This window comes from Penicillium robsamsonii (genome assembly GCF_028829455.1).
Source record: "Penicillium robsamsonii strain IBT 29466 chromosome Unknown utg000003l_segment0_segment0, whole genome shotgun sequence".
In the NCBI taxonomy this organism is placed as follows: domain Eukaryota; kingdom Fungi; phylum Ascomycota; class Eurotiomycetes; order Eurotiales; family Aspergillaceae; genus Penicillium; species Penicillium robsamsonii.
Window position 1 is genome coordinate 6,881,220 of NW_026643221.1, and position 17,431 is coordinate 6,898,650.

The 17,431-nt window shown below is 49.5% G+C and overlaps 8 protein-coding genes across 8 annotated transcripts; 3 read left to right on the plus strand and 5 right to left on the minus strand.

The window, feature by feature from the left end:
* Positions 1-135: 135 nt before the first annotated feature.
* On the plus strand, positions 136-1,289 carry echA (enoyl-CoA hydratase echA; the record flags this gene model as incomplete). The annotated part of the gene is made up of 4 exons (XM_057231637.1): positions 136-330; positions 383-520; positions 630-1,175; positions 1,240-1,289. Exons 1-4 carry the CDS (start codon positions 183-185, stop codon positions 1,287-1,289), a joined length of 882 nt encoding a protein of 293 aa, XP_057086727.1. The 5' UTR covers positions 136-182.
* A 395-nt stretch (positions 1,290-1,684) lies between these two features.
* On the minus strand, positions 1,685-3,499 carry N7447_007376 (putative MFS alpha-glucoside transporter; the record flags this gene model as incomplete). The annotated part of the gene is made up of 2 exons (XM_057231638.1): positions 1,685-3,070; positions 3,170-3,499. The coding sequence occupies 2 exons, from the start codon at positions 3,497-3,499 to the stop codon at positions 1,685-1,687; spliced, it is 1,716 nt and encodes a 571-aa protein (XP_057086728.1).
* Positions 3,500-4,792: 1,293 nt separating this feature from the next.
* On the plus strand, positions 4,793-5,690 carry N7447_007377 (uncharacterized protein; the record flags this gene model as incomplete). The annotated part of the gene is made up of 3 exons (XM_057231639.1): positions 4,793-5,331; positions 5,392-5,609; positions 5,674-5,690. 3 exons carry the CDS (start codon positions 4,793-4,795, stop codon positions 5,688-5,690), a joined length of 774 nt encoding a protein of 257 aa, XP_057086729.1.
* Positions 5,691-6,139: 449 nt separating this feature from the next.
* fgaCat (catalase easC) lies at positions 6,140-7,822 on the minus strand (the record flags this gene model as incomplete). Its single annotated transcript, XM_057231640.1, has 4 exons — positions 7,792-7,822; positions 7,684-7,736; positions 7,451-7,630; positions 6,140-7,390 (listed from the first exon to the last, which is right to left on the minus strand). Exons 1-4 carry the CDS (start codon positions 7,811-7,813, stop codon positions 6,140-6,142), a joined length of 1,506 nt encoding a protein of 501 aa, XP_057086730.1. The 5' UTR covers positions 7,814-7,822.
* A 1,064-nt stretch (positions 7,823-8,886) lies between these two features.
* atg15 (triglyceride lipase ATG15) lies at positions 8,887-10,764 on the minus strand (the record flags this gene model as incomplete). Its single annotated transcript, XM_057231641.1, has 2 exons — positions 8,887-10,530; positions 10,588-10,764. The coding sequence occupies 2 exons, from the start codon at positions 10,762-10,764 to the stop codon at positions 8,887-8,889; spliced, it is 1,821 nt and encodes a 606-aa protein (XP_057086731.1).
* A 377-nt stretch (positions 10,765-11,141) lies between these two features.
* On the plus strand, positions 11,142-13,377 carry N7447_007380 (VPS9 domain-containing protein; the record flags this gene model as incomplete). The annotated part of the gene is made up of 2 exons (XM_057231642.1): positions 11,142-11,440; positions 11,505-13,377. 2 exons carry the CDS (start codon positions 11,142-11,144, stop codon positions 13,375-13,377), a joined length of 2,172 nt encoding a protein of 723 aa, XP_057086732.1.
* A 439-nt stretch (positions 13,378-13,816) lies between these two features.
* N7447_007381 (uncharacterized protein) lies at positions 13,817-15,415 on the minus strand (the record flags this gene model as incomplete). The annotated part of the gene is made up of 1 exon (XM_057231643.1): positions 13,817-15,415. One exon carries the CDS (start codon positions 15,413-15,415, stop codon positions 13,817-13,819), a length of 1,599 nt encoding a protein of 532 aa, XP_057086733.1.
* Positions 15,416-15,835: 420 nt separating this feature from the next.
* On the minus strand, positions 15,836-17,128 carry N7447_007382 (uncharacterized protein; the record flags this gene model as incomplete). Its single annotated transcript, XM_057231644.1, has 1 exon — positions 15,836-17,128. One exon carries the CDS (start codon positions 17,126-17,128, stop codon positions 15,836-15,838), a length of 1,293 nt encoding a protein of 430 aa, XP_057086734.1.
* Between the last annotated feature and the right edge of the window lie 303 nt (positions 17,129-17,431).

The following is a 17,431-nucleotide window of genomic DNA, read 5'->3' on the forward strand; positions in this document are numbered from 1 at the left end:
CAGTAGAGACGAAAGGGGTTTAGTCTATTCACGTGTACCTCGGAACGGTTAACTTCGGCGTTTCGGTCGCGGGGAAACGGCCATGTATGATGTTACCGCGTAGCTATTCTCTCTCCTTGCTCTGCATAATTCAATCTCAATTATCCGAACAAAAGTAATTGTATTTTCCTTCACACATCACAATGTTTGCCCGTCAATGCACTCGTCTAGCCACTTCTCGGACATCGGTCCCCTTGACTTCCTACCTAGCCCGAGTCCGGGGTTATTCTTCAGCTGCTGGTAGCTACGAGCACATCCTCACTTCGACCCCCAAGCCCGGCGTGGGATTGAGTATGTAACATCAGTTAATATACTGCTGGACCAATTCTCATTGCTATCATAGTTACCCTAAACCGCCCCAAGGCCCTCAACGCACTATGCTCTCCCTTGTTCAAGGAGCTCAATGAGGCTCTGAGCAACTACGACAATGACAAGAGCATCGGCGCAATCATTATCACAGGAAGCGAGAAGGCCTTTGCTGGTATGTACATGTCCTATGTACACTTTCCACGCCCATCTCTTTTCTCGTCATCCCATCACCCTACTCCAAATGTACATTATCAAAACATAATCTAACAAACCTACCACAGCCGGCGCCGACATCAAAGAAATGGCCCCTCTAAGCTTCTCAACTGCCTACAGCGAGAACTTCATCGCGCCCTGGTCCCACCTCGCCACCTCCATCCGCACCCCAGTCATCGCCGCTGTCTCCGGCTACGCCCTCGGCGGCGGTTGCGAGCTAGCCCTGATGTGCGACATCTTGTACTGCACTGAGACTGCCACCTTTGGGCAGCCAGAGATCAAGCTAGGCACGATCCCCGGCGCAGGCGGATCTCAGCGCTTGACCCGTGCGGTCGGCAAGAGCAAGGCCATGGAACTGATCCTCACGGGAAATAACTTCAGCGGCAAGGAGGCTGGTGAGTGGGGCGTTGCGGCGAAGGTTGTGCCAGGTGGTAAGGAGGAGTTGCTTGAGCAGGCGTATAAGACTGCTGAGACTATTGCTAGCTACAGTCGCGTGGCTGTTATTGCTGGCAAGGAGGTTGTTAATAAGAGCCAGGAGTTGTCGCTCAAGGAGGGTGTTGAGTATGAGAGACGGTTGTTCCATGCGCTCTTTGGAAGCAAGGATCAGAAAATTGGTGAGTTGACACTTTGATCTGCTGTGAGTAGGGTTGAGTTGAGGATCACTAACAATTATTCTAGGTATGACTGCCTTTGCGGAAAAGAAGAAGGCTGAGTGGTCACATGAATAGATGATGGGTGGAATAAGCTCATTTGGAATGAAGAAGCTGGCTTTTTTCATCGCCTGCGTGTAATTCACGATGCTGGAGCTGTCGAATAGAGGACTCGTTTATAGGACATAGAGCAGTATCATCTAACTCACTTCGGCCTATAATTCTCGTTCTGCAGCCTCATTCTCGTCTACGTAAATCCCATCTTCTGGTTAAGCATTACCAGTTGGTTAAACCCGAGGAAACGGGGCTTTCAGAGGATCATAAGAGAAGTGGAGATATGAAAAGTTCGGTGTGGTCTTCATATGAAGATATTAGATTAATGCTATTTGCTGAAAAATACTATTTACATCCAAAAGTGCCTAACAATTTAGGGCCAAGAAGCAGAATTAGTCGTAAACATAAGACACATCGCATCATATCAAGCCGTGATTTTTCTCCAACTGACTCTCATCGGTTCGGTTGTTCTTCTCCGCCCGATAATCATTAATGACACGGCTATCAATGGTTTCATCGAACACGTCCACTTGAGTCGACGCAAACTTGCGGGCGCTGACACCCCGCTCGAAGAGCAGGTCAAGCTCGGCGAACGAGCGGCCGCGAGGCTCGGGGACGCGGAAGTATGTGTAAATGATGCACAGGAAGCAGATGCCACCCCAGAAGAAACCGGCGTAGTTGCCCCAGTTCCAAGCGCCGGGATTCAGCATGTAAGGGGTCAGAACGCCGCAGATGATGGCGACAATGTTGTACAAGTTGCGGCCGAGTACAACTGTCTTGATTTGTAGTCGGCGGGTGGAGAGCTCGGCTACCAGGGAAAAGCAGACCGTGCCAACGGTCAGCTGGTAGAATAGGGCCCAGATCAACATCATGGAACCTGTAGCTAGGGAGGCCTGGTCTTTGTGGGTTTTAGGAACGAGACCGAGGAAACCCATAATCAAGAGCATGGTGCATAGACCACAGAGACCGTACAGATACAATGTCCGCCGGCCGATTCCTAGTGTCATAAGGAACCAGGATCCAAAAACGCCGACCATGTTGATGCCGTATTGACCCATGGCGAAGGCGTAAGAGTTAGAGGAGCTCAACCCAGCCTGTTCCAAAAAGTAGGTCGAGTAGTTGGAAAAGGAGTTTCCACTAAGATTTTGGATGGCCCAGACCATACACACAATCTCTGTGCGGCGGAGATCGGTACCCCGGAAGCAGTCTAGGTAGCTAGCGCCCTTGGTGATTTTTTCCTCCAGAGCGGTAGTGTGAACCATCATAGCGACTGTCTCATCGGGATCGAAATCTCCCTGGTTTTGGCTGGTTAATCGTATAAGGGCCCGCTTCGCATCTTCAGTGCGGCCTTTCCGAACCAACCACCATGGGGATTCGGGCGCAAGCCAAATACCAACGAAGAGCGGCAGCGGCCACATCCATTGCAGCCCATATGGAATCCGGTAGGCCCATTCGTCAGTCCGACTCAACATGCCCTTAATCACACCGATGCCAATAAGCTGGCCAAGACCCCAGCAGAAATTGACATAGGTCGTCAAATATCCTCGGAGCGCCACAGGACACACCTCCGAGGCGTAGGTAATTGTCAAAGTCTGGAAGACACCCCAGGGAACACCGCAGAGAATCTCCGCAGCGAGTAGGGCTTGCACATTCTGAGCCGTGAAGAAGATCGACGTCCACGCGCTAACAAGTATGAGGCAGGTCATAATCGTGTACCGGTAACCGAAGCGTTCCGAAGCCCAACCGTTGATGAATAGACCGATGATTTCGCCGCAGTAGGCACCGTTGCTCAGACCTGCTTGCCACTATACATCCAGAGAATTGTCAGTTCCTTCACCCAGACGAGGCAAATCCACCTCACTCCAAGAAATGGAAGGATGGCCGCTGGAATTGATTGAACTTACCGCCGCCGATACTTCATATTTGCCATTGGGCAATATCTCACCATACTTGCGCTTGAATTGCGGGAAGGCATAGAAGTTGTTGACCAAACTAATATCGTAACCCTCCATGGCGATGCAAGTGGAGATGAGCACACTCCAAAGAACAGCCTTGGGGTACAACCGGATGCCCTCCATCAGTGTCATGGACTGCTCCTTCTCCGTGGCTGCCTTTGCATTTCGAACAACTTTGGTCATAGACGAGTCCGAGGCCGGTCCTGCGGTCGAAGAATAACCATATTCGGGGAGACCTTCCACCGGCGTGATAAAATCTGAGGCCTTTGGTTCGGCCATTTTGGATAGGCGGAATAACCGAAGACAAGAGGAAATGGGGTTGAGGAAAATCTCAGAACAACTTTCGATCTGGGTTTGAAGGTTGGGCCTGGTTCGGATGTCAGGGGAAAAAAAAATCAAAGTACCCACAATGCTGAAAACATTGCACGAGAGCACTCCACGGCGAAAAGTCCCTTTAACGCCTCCCGGGGGCAATTGAATCCTGCGGCAAAAGCGAAGGGCTAGACAGAATGAGGATAAAAGCCCATGAGCCGACTTGGCGGGGAAACGGGGGATTTGACGGGCTCGATGCCTCCAAGCGTAAATTTTCGCGGGATGGTAGTCTTGGCGATGTCCGGATGGGGCAAATGATGGGTCACAATCAGAGCCTTCTGGAGAGGAAGATTATTTGACATTTGACAAGTTCTAGGTAGATATACTGATAAATTAAAAAAAAAAAAAAAACATATACAATTGATATAAGTTGTATAAGTTGTATAGAGTGCATGTCTCATAACCACGTGGCCCCTTGCAGCAAGAATGTACTTGACACACTCGGAATTAGGGTTGATTTTTATGTTATATCTTTATTGATTTTCATTTGGCAAATGATCTTCCTACAGTTAGGCTTTTCTACTATGCTATGCATAAGCACTTGCAGCGACATGTATCCAATAGGAAGCAATTATATGTATAGATGCAAAGGCCAGTAATTGGACTACATCTAATGTATTTTTTCCCTTTCTTTAGGCTTCAAAATTCCATGGTATACTATATAAGCCGGACAGAAAAGATTCCCTTTGATGCTATATTTAATCCAACATTGCTCCCAAAATATTAAATATAGATGCTGTTCGATCTTCAGGGCTCAGTTCGAGCATGTTCCTTTTTACTATAAGATTCTTTCATGGGTCTTCTTTGATCGAACCGATTAATAATAGCTTCTTTGGGCAATGGGTATTGATCGAATTTGTCTTTCAAAGGCTGTTTGGAGCTCCTTTGTCTCTGACGACTCGATTAATTATAGTATATTCACCTCTTTCAAGGATTGCTCGATCACCACAGTACCGCATTTTCCTACAATCCCATGCTTTCATTGTCTACTAGCCTCCAAGATCTCCTAATATATAAGATATAACGCGTTCCTCGCAGAATATACTCAACATTCCAGTATCAACGACAGTCAGCTCTCTCACAGCAACAAGCTTAATAGCAACCAATTTAACACAACAGCCAATTCGTCAACAACAGCAAGTAAGTACGACAATAATCCCCACAATTGAATGATACCAAGAGCTAACCATACATCTAGAAATGTCTCGCACTCTTCGTTCCGGTAATGTCTACAATGATTTCCCTACCGCTCCTCCGCGCCCTGCTCGTACTCCAGCCCCTAAGGTAACCAGAAACCGGGAATATGTCGTAAATAGAACGAATATCCCCGCGGGCCTCTTACACAAGAAGGTTGCTGAGTGCCAGCTCGAGTTTATAGATGTCGGCCCGGTAAATCCAAAGGATCCTGAAGACCCAAATCGAGATAACCATACAATCATCCGACTCACGTTCTTACATCGGTTGGAGGATGATGATACCCCGTACGCACCTATTGGCACCAGGGGGGTTGTCCTGGACTTGGAAGGTATGCGGGGACCTAACGGCACAAATAGATCTGTACTAATGATGTCTACCTTCGGATACGAAGGCCCGCATCAGACAGCGCTCCACTGGAAAAAACTACCTATGGGCCGCAATAAGACAGTTAGGGATTGTGTTAGGATCCTTCTAGACACCACGTTGCTCCCTTGCCACCTTGATCTCAGCAACAACAGCTTGGTTGGCTGTAGAGATTTTACGTGAGTTTTCTTCTCTCTTGGATATGCTTTGGGACATACGCTAATCTGCAATACCGATAGGTCGCAAGTGATTTATCAATTGAATCTGTGGGGGTTTTTGAGACTTCCGGCTGGTGCTCACACTACTATATACGGCCTTTTCAACTACAAATACAATCTCCCTCTTCCCCCTGCCATTATGGACCTTAATGTTGCCCCCAGTACTGTGGACTATGCTCTCTTTAGACGGACATACCCATACGTGCACATTACGGGTATCACTTATACTGGCGGACCACGTAAGTTGCCCATGATATCCATATTTCCCCTTTATGGAATTGAATGCTAACGAGATATTGATAGGTCAATTCCTTCCCTAAAAGAAGACTACCCATTTCCAAATCACTTATGTTCATTGGAAGTACTATTTACAAATATCGTGTTCCTGTCATTCATTGTCTTTAGTTGATTTAGAGAATATATTTATGTCAAAATTCGTAATCTGGAAGTCCCCTTCTGCAAGAGAGTATGTATTATGTATTCGGAATCTAGTACCTTGTAAGAACTTAAGAGAAGTTTCAATTATAGCTTCTAAGGAGCATTCAAGCCCTCTGCTAAAAGGTTGGGGCTATTCCAATGCCCGCAAAGGAGATATTAACCTTTTCAATCATGACTTTACGAAGCACTTCGTTCCTATATTTTTTGAAAATTCCAAGATGGTACCAAATAATTCGTAAATCGTATTCAAGTTGCTCAGATATCTATGCAGTGATGTGGAATGAATCCACGATTATTTTGAGTATGAAAACATGAGCAAGAAAAAACACCTCTACAAACGTGCTGGCGGGGCACCAGTAACATGTGCCTCCGTAGCAGACTGGATGCGAGCACCAAGATCCGGGTTAACACGGCGGAACATCTCGTAAGTAGCCTTGCGAACACGCTCATCGGCGCCGCACAGGTGACCGGAAATATTACCGACAAAGTTCTCCTGCTGGCCGGGAGTACGGCCAAGGACCTGCCACAGGCCGTTAGCCTGGACGTAATCCTCGGAGGTCACAGGGTGCTGCTCGGCGATGACAGCGCCGGTCCACTTCTCGTGTTCCTGGCTAGCCTTGACGGGCTTGTGGGCGAGCGGACGGAAGGTAGAGGGGTAGTTAGGGTTGGCGCCGTAGTTGCCGTTGACGTTCATGTAACCATCGCGGTGCGAGGGGTTGAAGGCTTTGAGGGGGCAGTTGACGGGGATCTGCTCGTAGTTGCCGCCCAGGCGGTGGCGGTGCGTGTCGGGGTAGGAGAAGAGGCGGGACTGAAGGACAGGGTCGGCGGAGGGTTCGGCACCGGGGACCATGTGGGAGGGGGAGAATGCGGCTTGTTCGATCTCAGCGAAGTAGTTCTCCGGGTTCTTGTTTAGGGTGAAGCGGCCGAAGCGGCGCAGAGGCACCTCGTTCTGGGGCCAGACTTTGGTCAGGTCGAAGACGTTCCAGCGGAACTTCTCAGCCTGCTCAGGGCTCAGGACTTGCACGTAGCAGGTCCAGGAGGGGTTCTCGCCGCGTTGGATGGCCTCGAATAGGTCCTGGGTGTGCCAGTCGGGGTTCTCGGCGGACAGCTTGGCTGCCTCATCGTTGGTGAAGGTCTTGTTGCCCTGGTCGGTCTTGCAGTGGATCTGGACGTAGTTGAAGGTGCCGTCTGGCTTGATCCATTTGTAGGTGTGTCCGGAGTAGCCGTTCATGTGACGGTAGGAGTATGGGGTACCGCGATCACTGAAGAGGTGCATCACCTGGTGGACGGCTTCGTGGTGGGTGGAGAGGTAATCCCAGAACATGGTGGCATCCTTAAGGTTGGTCTGCGGGTTGCGCTTTTGGGTGTGGATGAAGACAGGGAATTTGGCAGGGTCGCGCAGGAAGAAAACGGGGGTGTTGTTGAACACCCAATCCCAGTTGCCCTCCTCGGTGTAGAACTTCATGGCGAACCCGCGGGGATCACGGGCACTGTCCGGGGATCCCTTCTCACCACCAACGGTCGAGAAGCGGGTGAGCATCTTGGTCTTCTTGCCGACACCCTTGAGCATATCAATGATAGTCTATGCGCCATTAGCCTAGTGTTCTCTTTGCAGAATTATAGAAGCTTTCCAGGTACGTACGATATCGCTAATATCATCAGTAACCTCAAACTCGCCGTAGGCGCCAGCACCCTTGGCGTGAACCACGCGCTCAGGAATGCGCTCACGGTCGAAGTGTGCCAGCAGATCGATCAGGTGGAAATCCTGCATTAGAAGAGGGCCGTTGGGACCAATGCGCTGAGCAGCCTGGGGGTCCATGACCTATATGTAGATGATTAGACCTTGCGATTCAGGAGAAAGTGAGCTGGGCGTACTGGGCAGCCGTTGGAGGCCGTGTAGACCGGAGTCTCATTGTAGCGGTAAGTTTCTGCGAAAGAAAGGGCATTAGTTGGGGTGTTCTGGGGCTTGATGATAAAACCTACTAGGCTCGTTGTCTTGACCCATGATGGCAGAGGTTGTCTATGGAGAAAGAAAAATCCCGGAAGCACTCCAGTTTATATAAGGAAGAAAAAAGGGCCTTGTGGGGAGCCATGGAAAAGTCCAAAGCCCATGGCCCCACAGGATTTTGATATGGAAATCCACTTGTTTATTGGTCCACTGTCTCTCGATATCACTATCACCTACAATACAGAGTCAAAGGTAGGCTATAGAAGTCTCTTGCTCAAAGTACGCTTTTCTGCCATTTACCTGCTACCTAACCTAAAAAACCGAGGGGGAGAAATTATCTTAAAAGACATCTATGTTGTAAACAGATGAGACCACAAAAACAGACTAAAAAGACATCACAAGGTCGTCTACTCTTGTGTATAATAAATGCATATATCTACAAATGGATGGCAAGCGGCGTGTGCATGATGATACCCAATCGCATCCGAGCCGATGTCATCCCTGTTGGGTCCACTCCCCGAGATTAAAGCATCGGGACAGTCGCTTTGTAAATGGACTGCGGCTAGACCAAGAGAAATTTTAGGAAGGTCAAGTCTTTCTCCCACTTTAGCCTATACCAATTTAGTAGTTCGATTTACATTTCATCTGGGCAACTTCTATCGGCATGATCCGAGATCGGCAAGCCCCGACATCCGACCCCGGAGATAAACCCAACAAGTTCATTGAAATAATCTAATTGTCATACCTAGGTATGATAGCGATGCAAAACCTCCTTAGGTGAGTCCTTCCAGGATCTTTACCTGTGCTTCGGCAAAAAAATCTCGAGTAGTGCTTCCTTTGGAATTGGTACAAGTAATGATAAAAACAACCTCTCACTCGAGTGCTCACATAGGGCCATGAAAAAAAAAATGAAAAACAAAAGTAAATGCTCGCTCAATGCGCTCAATGCGCCAATAGTATATCTTGTATATCGCAGGGAAAGGAAAACCCAAAGCAGATTGAGATCGGAACGAATCATAAAAGTGGGTGGGTATATCTAGCGCTTGCGGCTTCTCAAGAGCCGACAGATCAATCAGAAGAAAGGGGTGCCAAAAGTATGCTCCAAGTGCATGCACGGGATAGAATGAAGTTTAGCTGGTTGGAGTGGGCGCCGATGTAATCACAGGCGTGTTAGTGGACTCATCCCAACATCCCCACACCCTTCCCGGGCTATGACATGTCGCAGAAGTGGGCGAGGCAGAGTCGGCCGTAGTCGTGGCTACCGTGCTCGTTTCGTCACGGCAGCCGAACCACCCTGGGTCGTGACAGCTAGTCGTTACAGTCACCGTGAACCGGGGTAAGGTGGTAGTCACTGTGGGTGCTGGAGTGGCTGTCGTGGTAGGATCATTGCACCCGAACCAGCCAGGAGTCATGCATGTCGTAGTAGTGGCAGTGCTTGTCTGTGAAGTCGTAGTTGTAGTGGTAGTGGTAGCGGTTGTACTTTCATCCAGACAACCCCACCATCCGGGAGTCTTGCACGTAGAAGTTCTGGTGGGAGACGTGGTAGTGCTGGTAGTGGTAGTAGTTGTGGCTTCAGAACCGTTGCTTCGGAAGAATTTCCAGAGTTCACAGTCGAAGCATTCTTCCTCTGCGACACATGAGGGGACACTGTCGTATTTCAAAATAACGTCTGATATCACGTTCTCAATCTTGTGGGTACCAAGACCGACACGCCAGCCCTTGTCTGCCACGGTGTCATACGTGCACACCTGTCCGGTGTGGCATGCTGACTCCATCGCATAACCACCCCATGTACAGATAGAGTTAATTCCATTGCAGGTTCCCATATAGATTGGGTCTGCTGTATGTCCAAAGTGGTAGGCTCCAGTGAACTGTCGCGACTGTGGAAGTCGGGAGTCATGGCCTGGCGGACTTGGGAGGCCAAGTCGGGCTGCGGGTAATGCTTCTGGAACGGCCTCAAAAGTGACAACAGGCAACCCAAACGTCAGTCCAACCAGACTTGTCATCGCACCACCCAGCGAATGGCCGGTCATCCAAATATTCGCATCCGGGTAGATTTCAGTAACGTTAGAGTATAGGTCGATCGCAGCCTGGTAATAACGGTTTTCGTCGGTCATAGACTCGACGATGCATGTCAGATTTGCTGTGAATGTAGCACTCTGGCAATCGCAGGATTGTCTCCATAGATACGAGCCTCCTTGGCCGCAGCAACAACTGAAGTATAGATTATCGTTGACTTTATCGTTTGTCGTGGTACCGGCGCCATCAAAAAGAGCAGGTGAAGTGCCCTTCAGGGAAATTACTATAGTGTCGTTTGTCTTATCAGAGTAGATGTGCCCTCTCAATCCATCCTTTTGCCAACCAAAGCTTCCTGAATAGTTGAACTGTCCATGGATGGTGTGCCACTCTCCTGTTCCAGGCTCCTGGATATAGTCATTTGCGGTCATTTGTGCAAATGTCAAGACGGTCTGCTTGTCTGTAATATTCGGCCCAGGCAAGGTGTCCATGACCCAATCCAGTGGAGACAAAGCGGCCGCAAAGTCAGAAGACCGCGCAGCCGCTAAGTGACCTTGAACCACCGAAAGTCGTCGGTCAGCCAACCGTTGTATTGTAAGAGGACTAGATAAAGCAAGCAAGGGGTTCTCTGATGCAATATATTGTTCTTCGTGGCCATCTTCCGATACAGCTCGAAGGCGAGTGTCTGGCTTGACGTCGAGTCTTGCATGAAGGTCGGGTTGTTCGTAGGTACCTCGGTGGAAGATGTGGCGTAGTGACTATTAACGGTTATTACAGATCAGCTAGGATGACACAGCTTGCGTAAAGCATCTTACAAACTCATGTGTGTCTGGTGTAGCTCCGGCCCCATTCAAAGGTATCTGGGGCAGGATGATGGGAACTTGTTGAGAGGGGGGATAATAGCCTGAGGCGGAGGCAGCATCTGATAATACTGCAGCCGATAATAATAGGCTATGGATGCTGAGGTTAAAGTATGAACGTTTTCGAGGCATGATGGGGGGTGATGATGAGAATCAAGATCAAGGAGATGTGAGTCTATCGCGGCTATCGGCGAGGCACTTGATAAGTGACGCAGTGCGGAGAGCGATCGGCACGTGATTAGTACCCCGTGACGTGATATCGTGTGAATCCAATTCCTCGTCAATTTGGTATCTTCTGAAACGATTACTAGGAGAATAATGAACTGCTACTGATCAGCTGCAATATACTCCGTGTTTGGTACGGAGTACCTTCGGTTTGACTTCTGGACAACAGGCTCAGGCTAGAACTGGGGGTCTCAGACGCGGATCGGCACAGGCCTATCAGCTGCACCTGGGAGCGGAGACACGCAATTAGTGCCTTTAAGACCCCAATCGCCCCTGGCCCTAAAATGTCTGGCCCCTCTGAAAATAGCTCTCAGCCTCATTTGCATTCAGCACGGTCATACACCAGGATGGACGGCTCGGACGTTAAATCTCCCACGATTGAGCAAGACTCCGAAACAGCACCTCTGTCCTCACCTGTCAATAACGAGGGGCAGGAAAATGGACCTGACGTATTTGAAAGACGGGGCTCCGCAGATTCTGGCACCGCAGGCGATACCCAAACAGATGATGGCTTTGTGCTTTCGCGAAGCGTACAAGACCCTTCGGAGGAGCTACCGATCGAACTAATCAGCTTGGCAGATCGGTAAGTGTGGTCATATTGGTGCCCATGTTTCAACATTTTATTCTAACAGCTATCTCGCTAATAGTTTCGTGAATTCACTGAGCGCCAGAGTACACAACTCGCCTCCCACGATCGAGAAGATTTCCGAGCTCTTCCAAGTCTTCTACAGCCGCGCCGAGTCCCACATTGCCACACATATATCTGCTCTCATAACTCGTATCAACCGGGATCTTTCGCCTCAGGTTCCTGCAAAAGCTCCACGGGGAAGCGCACTGTCGAAACTGAGCAGCAAACGCTCTCAAGATGATGTCAGGCAAGGGGCTCAAGGTCGCCAAATGTTGACCGCGTCCGAAGTAGCTGAAAGGCGAAAGGCCCGTAGAGCCCTCGAAAACAAACGGAATGCATTAGAAGAGGCTGCCGAACGGAGGGTCTGCGAGCTGGTTTATGATAAACTCTGGAGGCACAAAAGTACTTTGGATGATGTACGAGACGAAAAGTTGCGTTCCAAGACTGCGGCTTTGCTGCTGGTCGGCATTAACCTGAAGGACCTTGGGATCGATATAGACCTCGAAGCGATCGATGAGCAGAAACAGGACGAGGCGAACGAATTCCTTTGTCAAGCCCGAGAGTATCTCGCGAAGATGAACGATTACAAATACCCCCTTGGAAAGCTTCAGCAACTCGCAGCGGCACACAAGGCTATCGTCGATGCCCTTACTAAACTTTTGCCGTCTTCCTCTTCTGCAGACGAAATTCTGCCCACGCTGATCTATTCGCTTGTGACGTGCCCCCCTGAAGGGATCAACATTGTCAGCAACTTGGTTTTTATCCAGCGTTTCAGGTCTTCAAACAGAATTGATGGAGAAACAGCTTACTGCTTGACCAATTTAGAGGCCGCAATAAGCTTTTTGGAAAATGTCGATCTATCCACACTGCGTGCCGACGAGTTGCAAGATGGCCCTCTCAAAACCCCTAGTGAGACAACGACACCATCCACAGACCATGTCGATCCTTTTCGCCCCCCCAAGGAGGCTACAACACTGGCTGTGACGACTGTATCTGCATCGCCGGAATTGTCAAAACCAGAAATCAAAGAACCCGCCTCTACATTACCCAGGCCTCGACCCTCTGTCACACCACAGCAACGACGCCTTAGCAACCTTTTCCAACCGCCTTCTAAAGTTCTCGGGGCTGCAAACGATGCTGTGCGCACCACTGCCGACCAGAGCCTGAAGAACATTGGTGCTACATTGGACAGCAGTTTCAACTTTCTGTTTGGTCGTCTGAAGGAAATGCAAAACATCCAAGGACCCGGCCCGGAGGGTAGCGGACCAATACTACCAAAGACATTGGCCGAAGCTCGCCGCTTAGTGTCTTTGCCGCCTGCCTCTGCTGCCAACCAAAACCTGACCCAAGGGGAGCTCGCAGCAATCAACTCTGTTTCAGTGGATGAAAGCACACCCCCACGCAGTAGTTCAAGACTCACAGATCTCTCTAGCGGCGGCCGTACTCCCCGAGACAGGAGTGTGGACAGCACCCGAACCCAAGAGAGCGGTAAAAAGTCCATCACGACATCACTGCGTGAAGATTTTGCATCGAACTCAGCCATCAGCCCCACTCCGTTAGAATCAATGCGAAACTTTGGCAACACGCTCAATCCTTTGAACCACATCCCGGGCATGATGAAAAACTTTGGCCGCAACACACCAGAAACCCCCAGCGGTAGGTCCGTATCTCCATCGGGACTGAATAGGTCAAAGCCATCGCCTACCTCAGCAGACGGCGCTAGTGGTCCTATCAGCCCGCTCCCTACCTCGTTGAAAATCGATCCTCCAATCCAGCGGTTCCTTGAGACACAGGATGCGCGCGATCTCCGGATTGGTGACGTAACTGTTTTACTGGAGGACTATAAGAGACTGGCTGCTGCGCTTTGTAAACCCACTGCCGATTCTCGATAAGTTCCTATGGTTGGATAACTTCTTTTGTCCCATCTTCTCATTGATTGCAGTGAAAGATGGAGTATTCTTGCATTATGGATCGATGGCGTTATTATATCTGGTATTACATTTCATTTGGGCGAATAAACCTTGGATTAGATAGCATAGCTTTGGCGACCTCAGGAGTGAGCTACGCATTGTCCATATCATACAGCATGTTAGCAAAAATGAACCCTTCAGACCAACATATGAAAGCGAAATTGATAAGTCCAGCCTCCATGTAGGATCCCACCAAATAAATAATAGAAAAAGAAGAGAAAAGAAAAAGATGCGAAAGCGTAAAGGGGGTATTAACACGAATAAATCAAGTCCCACCGTGGATAATTTAAGGCATAACACAATTATCTCAAACAACATAAGGGTCAATGGAAACATGCCGAGCAAGAGAGTTATCCCTCACTCATGAATGGCGTCCACGCAGAACCTCTGCGCCGCCGGTTCTCATCTCGGTCAATTTATTCGTCAACTCCAAATTTTGTGTTTCAACTTGGTCATGACGGCGCTTGACTTCGCCTTCAAACACAGCAGCTGTGCGGCGACGGGCACGTCGTAGGTTCTTCATTTCTGAAAGAAGATGAGTGAAACGATCGATCATTTGGTCCCCGCAGTCTTCCCATTCATCCATGGTCATGTGGGACAAATAAGTCAGGCGTTCTTGGTCCGTCAGAGCTAGCAGATGGGAGACGGCATTTCTGGGCTCTTGGGTGTCTGGGACAAAAGGTGGATTTGGTGGCAAAGAGGGTGATTTGACGACAGGTGGAGGGGTGGGGGATTTGTCAAAGGGCTCAGCTTGGAGCTCGGAGAAAGACTTTTGGTAAAGAACTTCTGGGGGGTAGTCAGCCTCAAATGAGCGCTTTTTGGAATGTATGACAGTGTTGCGACGGCTGCGACGCGGCGGCTCGTGCGACTCGTGCACGAAAAAGGGATCATGCATGGTGTGATCGATATCTAGGTCGGTCAGACTGGTCATATCAAAGGCATTAATTGAATGCCCCCCGCTTTCCCGTCGTTCGTCCGCGCGTATAGTGCGGTCCATGCCATCATCACTTCCACCGTCGCTGTCAGTACGTTCTTGAAACGATGTAATACTGAGTGACCGGTCAACATCTGGTGGAGGTTGAGAGTTATGGCGAGTGGGGGATGCATCGAGTTGTTGGTCGAGTTGCTCAAGAAGTGAAGGCTTTGGCGGACTGAAGCGTGTTCTAGGTGTTGCAGACGAGCTATGAGGAAGAACAATCTTCCTGGGCCCAGTAGGAGGAAGCATTTGACCCAATTTCCGCGGCTTGGACTTGAGTTGTGGTTGAGTCTGGGGCTCGGGGTCAGAGTCTACAGGAACAGGCTGCCGCGAGGTAGTTCTCTTTCTGCTGGCGGACCAGAAATTCTCGAGGCGCTTGCTCAATGGCTCCTCGGTCGTACGCGCTTTGTGTGACACGTGCCAGTCGTGTCTTTCGTCGGGCTTTTCGTTATCCCCGTCATCTCCACCAAAAGACGAGGTCATTTGGCTTCCAAAATCATTGAAGTCATCCGAATCAAAGCCAGCTTTCTTCATGGCTTGGTCGCCTAGCCCTTCATACCAATTAGAGCCGTAAGTCTGCCGTGAAGGCCGGGGCTGGTACACCGACGGTGGATTGCCGGGGTTCATGTAGGCAGCATTGGTACTTGATGCTGCTTGAGATTTGTTGTCATCAAATCCGTAGACGCTAGTTCCCGCCACGGTTGAATCATCGATTGCCTCCACGTCTGTATCAAACACGTCCCTGTCCCGCTGCATTCCATTTGTAGGAAGATTGCGGGGCTGATTGGGAAATTGAGATGTACCATGAAATTCTAGTGAGCCACCTCTACCATCGACACCCAGAATACCTGGATCGGCTAGCTGGGTGACTGGCACCTCGACTCTGGCTTGTTCTGCACGTTGTTGGCGCGACTGGAGGGCTTGATCGGGGGCTCCGCGAACCTGCCCACCTTCTTTGGAGTGGACATAATCGCCAACCCCCATGATTCTTCGTGTAGTTAGGTATTTTAAGGGGAATGAAGAGATTTGTTATTTTTTTTGATAATGCTGAAAGACGACGGGGATCAGTCCACGGTAAGGTTGTTGGGCAAACGCGATATCGCCGCGTAGTCACGTGCCGATCGTTTTAAACGTCTTCAAGCCTCATCTACGGTATTGTGGGATTGGACTAGCGGTGATCTCCCTGCATAAATGTCAGACATCTATGGATGCTTGCTTGGATACATCGTGCATGCTACAGCTACCAAAACCACATGAAGATGTCTTATATAACTCATACAACGAACTCTACATATTATACTGGACGAGAGAGGTATTTAGTTGTAAATAAAATGCAATTCATTGGGGGTATATGTGTACAAGTTTACATGAGCAGTTCCACAGCAGAAGAACATCGACGTCATCTCAACCAGGAGAGTCATGATCAATATGAAAATGCTCCAGATTGTATGCGACACTCCTGCCTCGTTTCTTGGCCTTCTCGAAGAGCTCAATCGACCTTTGGACTTCGGTTGCTTTCTTCTCTGTTGCAAGCCTATGCTCACGTCTTGCTTCAAGGGAGCCTGGAGTTTCATCCATGAGCATCCGATCGGGGTCGTGGTCTTCAAAGTCTGCTGGTAATGATAGCGCAGACAGGAATAGATCACCGATCCACAAAGAGATCATCCCTCTAAGCTCCAGCAATTCAGGCGAATCAGAGTATGGAGGAGATCCTAGAAGCTGGTCCATACGGGTAGCAATCTGCTGCGCCTGTTCCAACTCCAGTGCCCTGATAGCTGCGATGGCAGCACCTGCCTTGTTTTGTGACTTCCGACGGTGGCCGAATTCAGATTCTGAATTGTCGTCCTCAGAAAACTCATCAGGCTCTTCTTCTTGGCGAAGAGCAATATCTTTCCTATTCGCTTTGCTTTCCTCCTGGGTTATATATACCCAAAGCCCAAACATTGCAGGGTAGAAGTGCAAAGAGGAAATAGACTGTGGTGAAGATTTCATGAACGGATGGTTGAGAATAAGTCGCTCATAATATTCTTTGGCTGCCGCAAAGGCCTTGGTGGTAAAATTCACGCGTGTGCTTTCCATTGGATTCGGCACCTTGGTGGTACCAGGATTGGCTGGGGTTTCCTGTTCGTCACGCCGCAGCAAGATTTCAGCGCCGATGCCCCACCTTGCTTCGTTGCGGACGTCCATTCGAAAGCCTCTGTAATCTTCGCGCAAGATCAAGCCCCAAGCTCGTCCGGCTCGAAGATAATCACCTTGGAGCATACATCGATGTAAAATGGCTGTCAATGCACCCAGATGTTGGAAGCGAATGTTGCCTTGCTGAGCCGACTGAGGAGGGTAGACTGGAGGTGATAATGCCGCCAAGTCTTTGAGGTGGCGTGAGGTAGTCTCTCTTCTGAGTTGCTCATCCTTATCTTGTGCATGAGGGAAATGGCCTTTCGGCAACTCTTGGTTGGACGGAAAACCGGCAATTCGGTACTGATGGGATTCATTCGGCGTCAATACCAAGGGAGCCCCAGCCGGCTCAGATTCCGTAGCAGAGGCTACATCAGTTGTTTCCTCGCCATCCACATCGCTTTCACTCCACCCCACACTCCTTTTGCGTTTCCGGCGGTCATATTGAGATATACGAGTACCAGGCGGGTGGAGCCAAGACGGTAGTGGTAGAGAAAAAACCGAAGACGAAGGCACAGCCATATGCTCAAGAGGGGGCGTGTTCCATGCGCCGCCAAAGAATGTAAGAGCCGTAGCAGTCTGTACTAGGGCCTAGGCTGTGATTGCCCCAATTGATGGTTGCGCATTTGTCAGAGAGACGGGTGGTGGAAGATGACGGAATGGAATATGGTGCCTCAGGCAGAGAAATCGAAGCAAAGAAGGCAAACACCCTCACTTATCGTCCTCTATCAATTACTTACTTTGATATGACTCCTCTACTCCTTTTCCTTTTCCTCTAAGTTCCCCCTTTTCATTTCCCCCGGCGCTCTTTTACCTCCGTTTCGT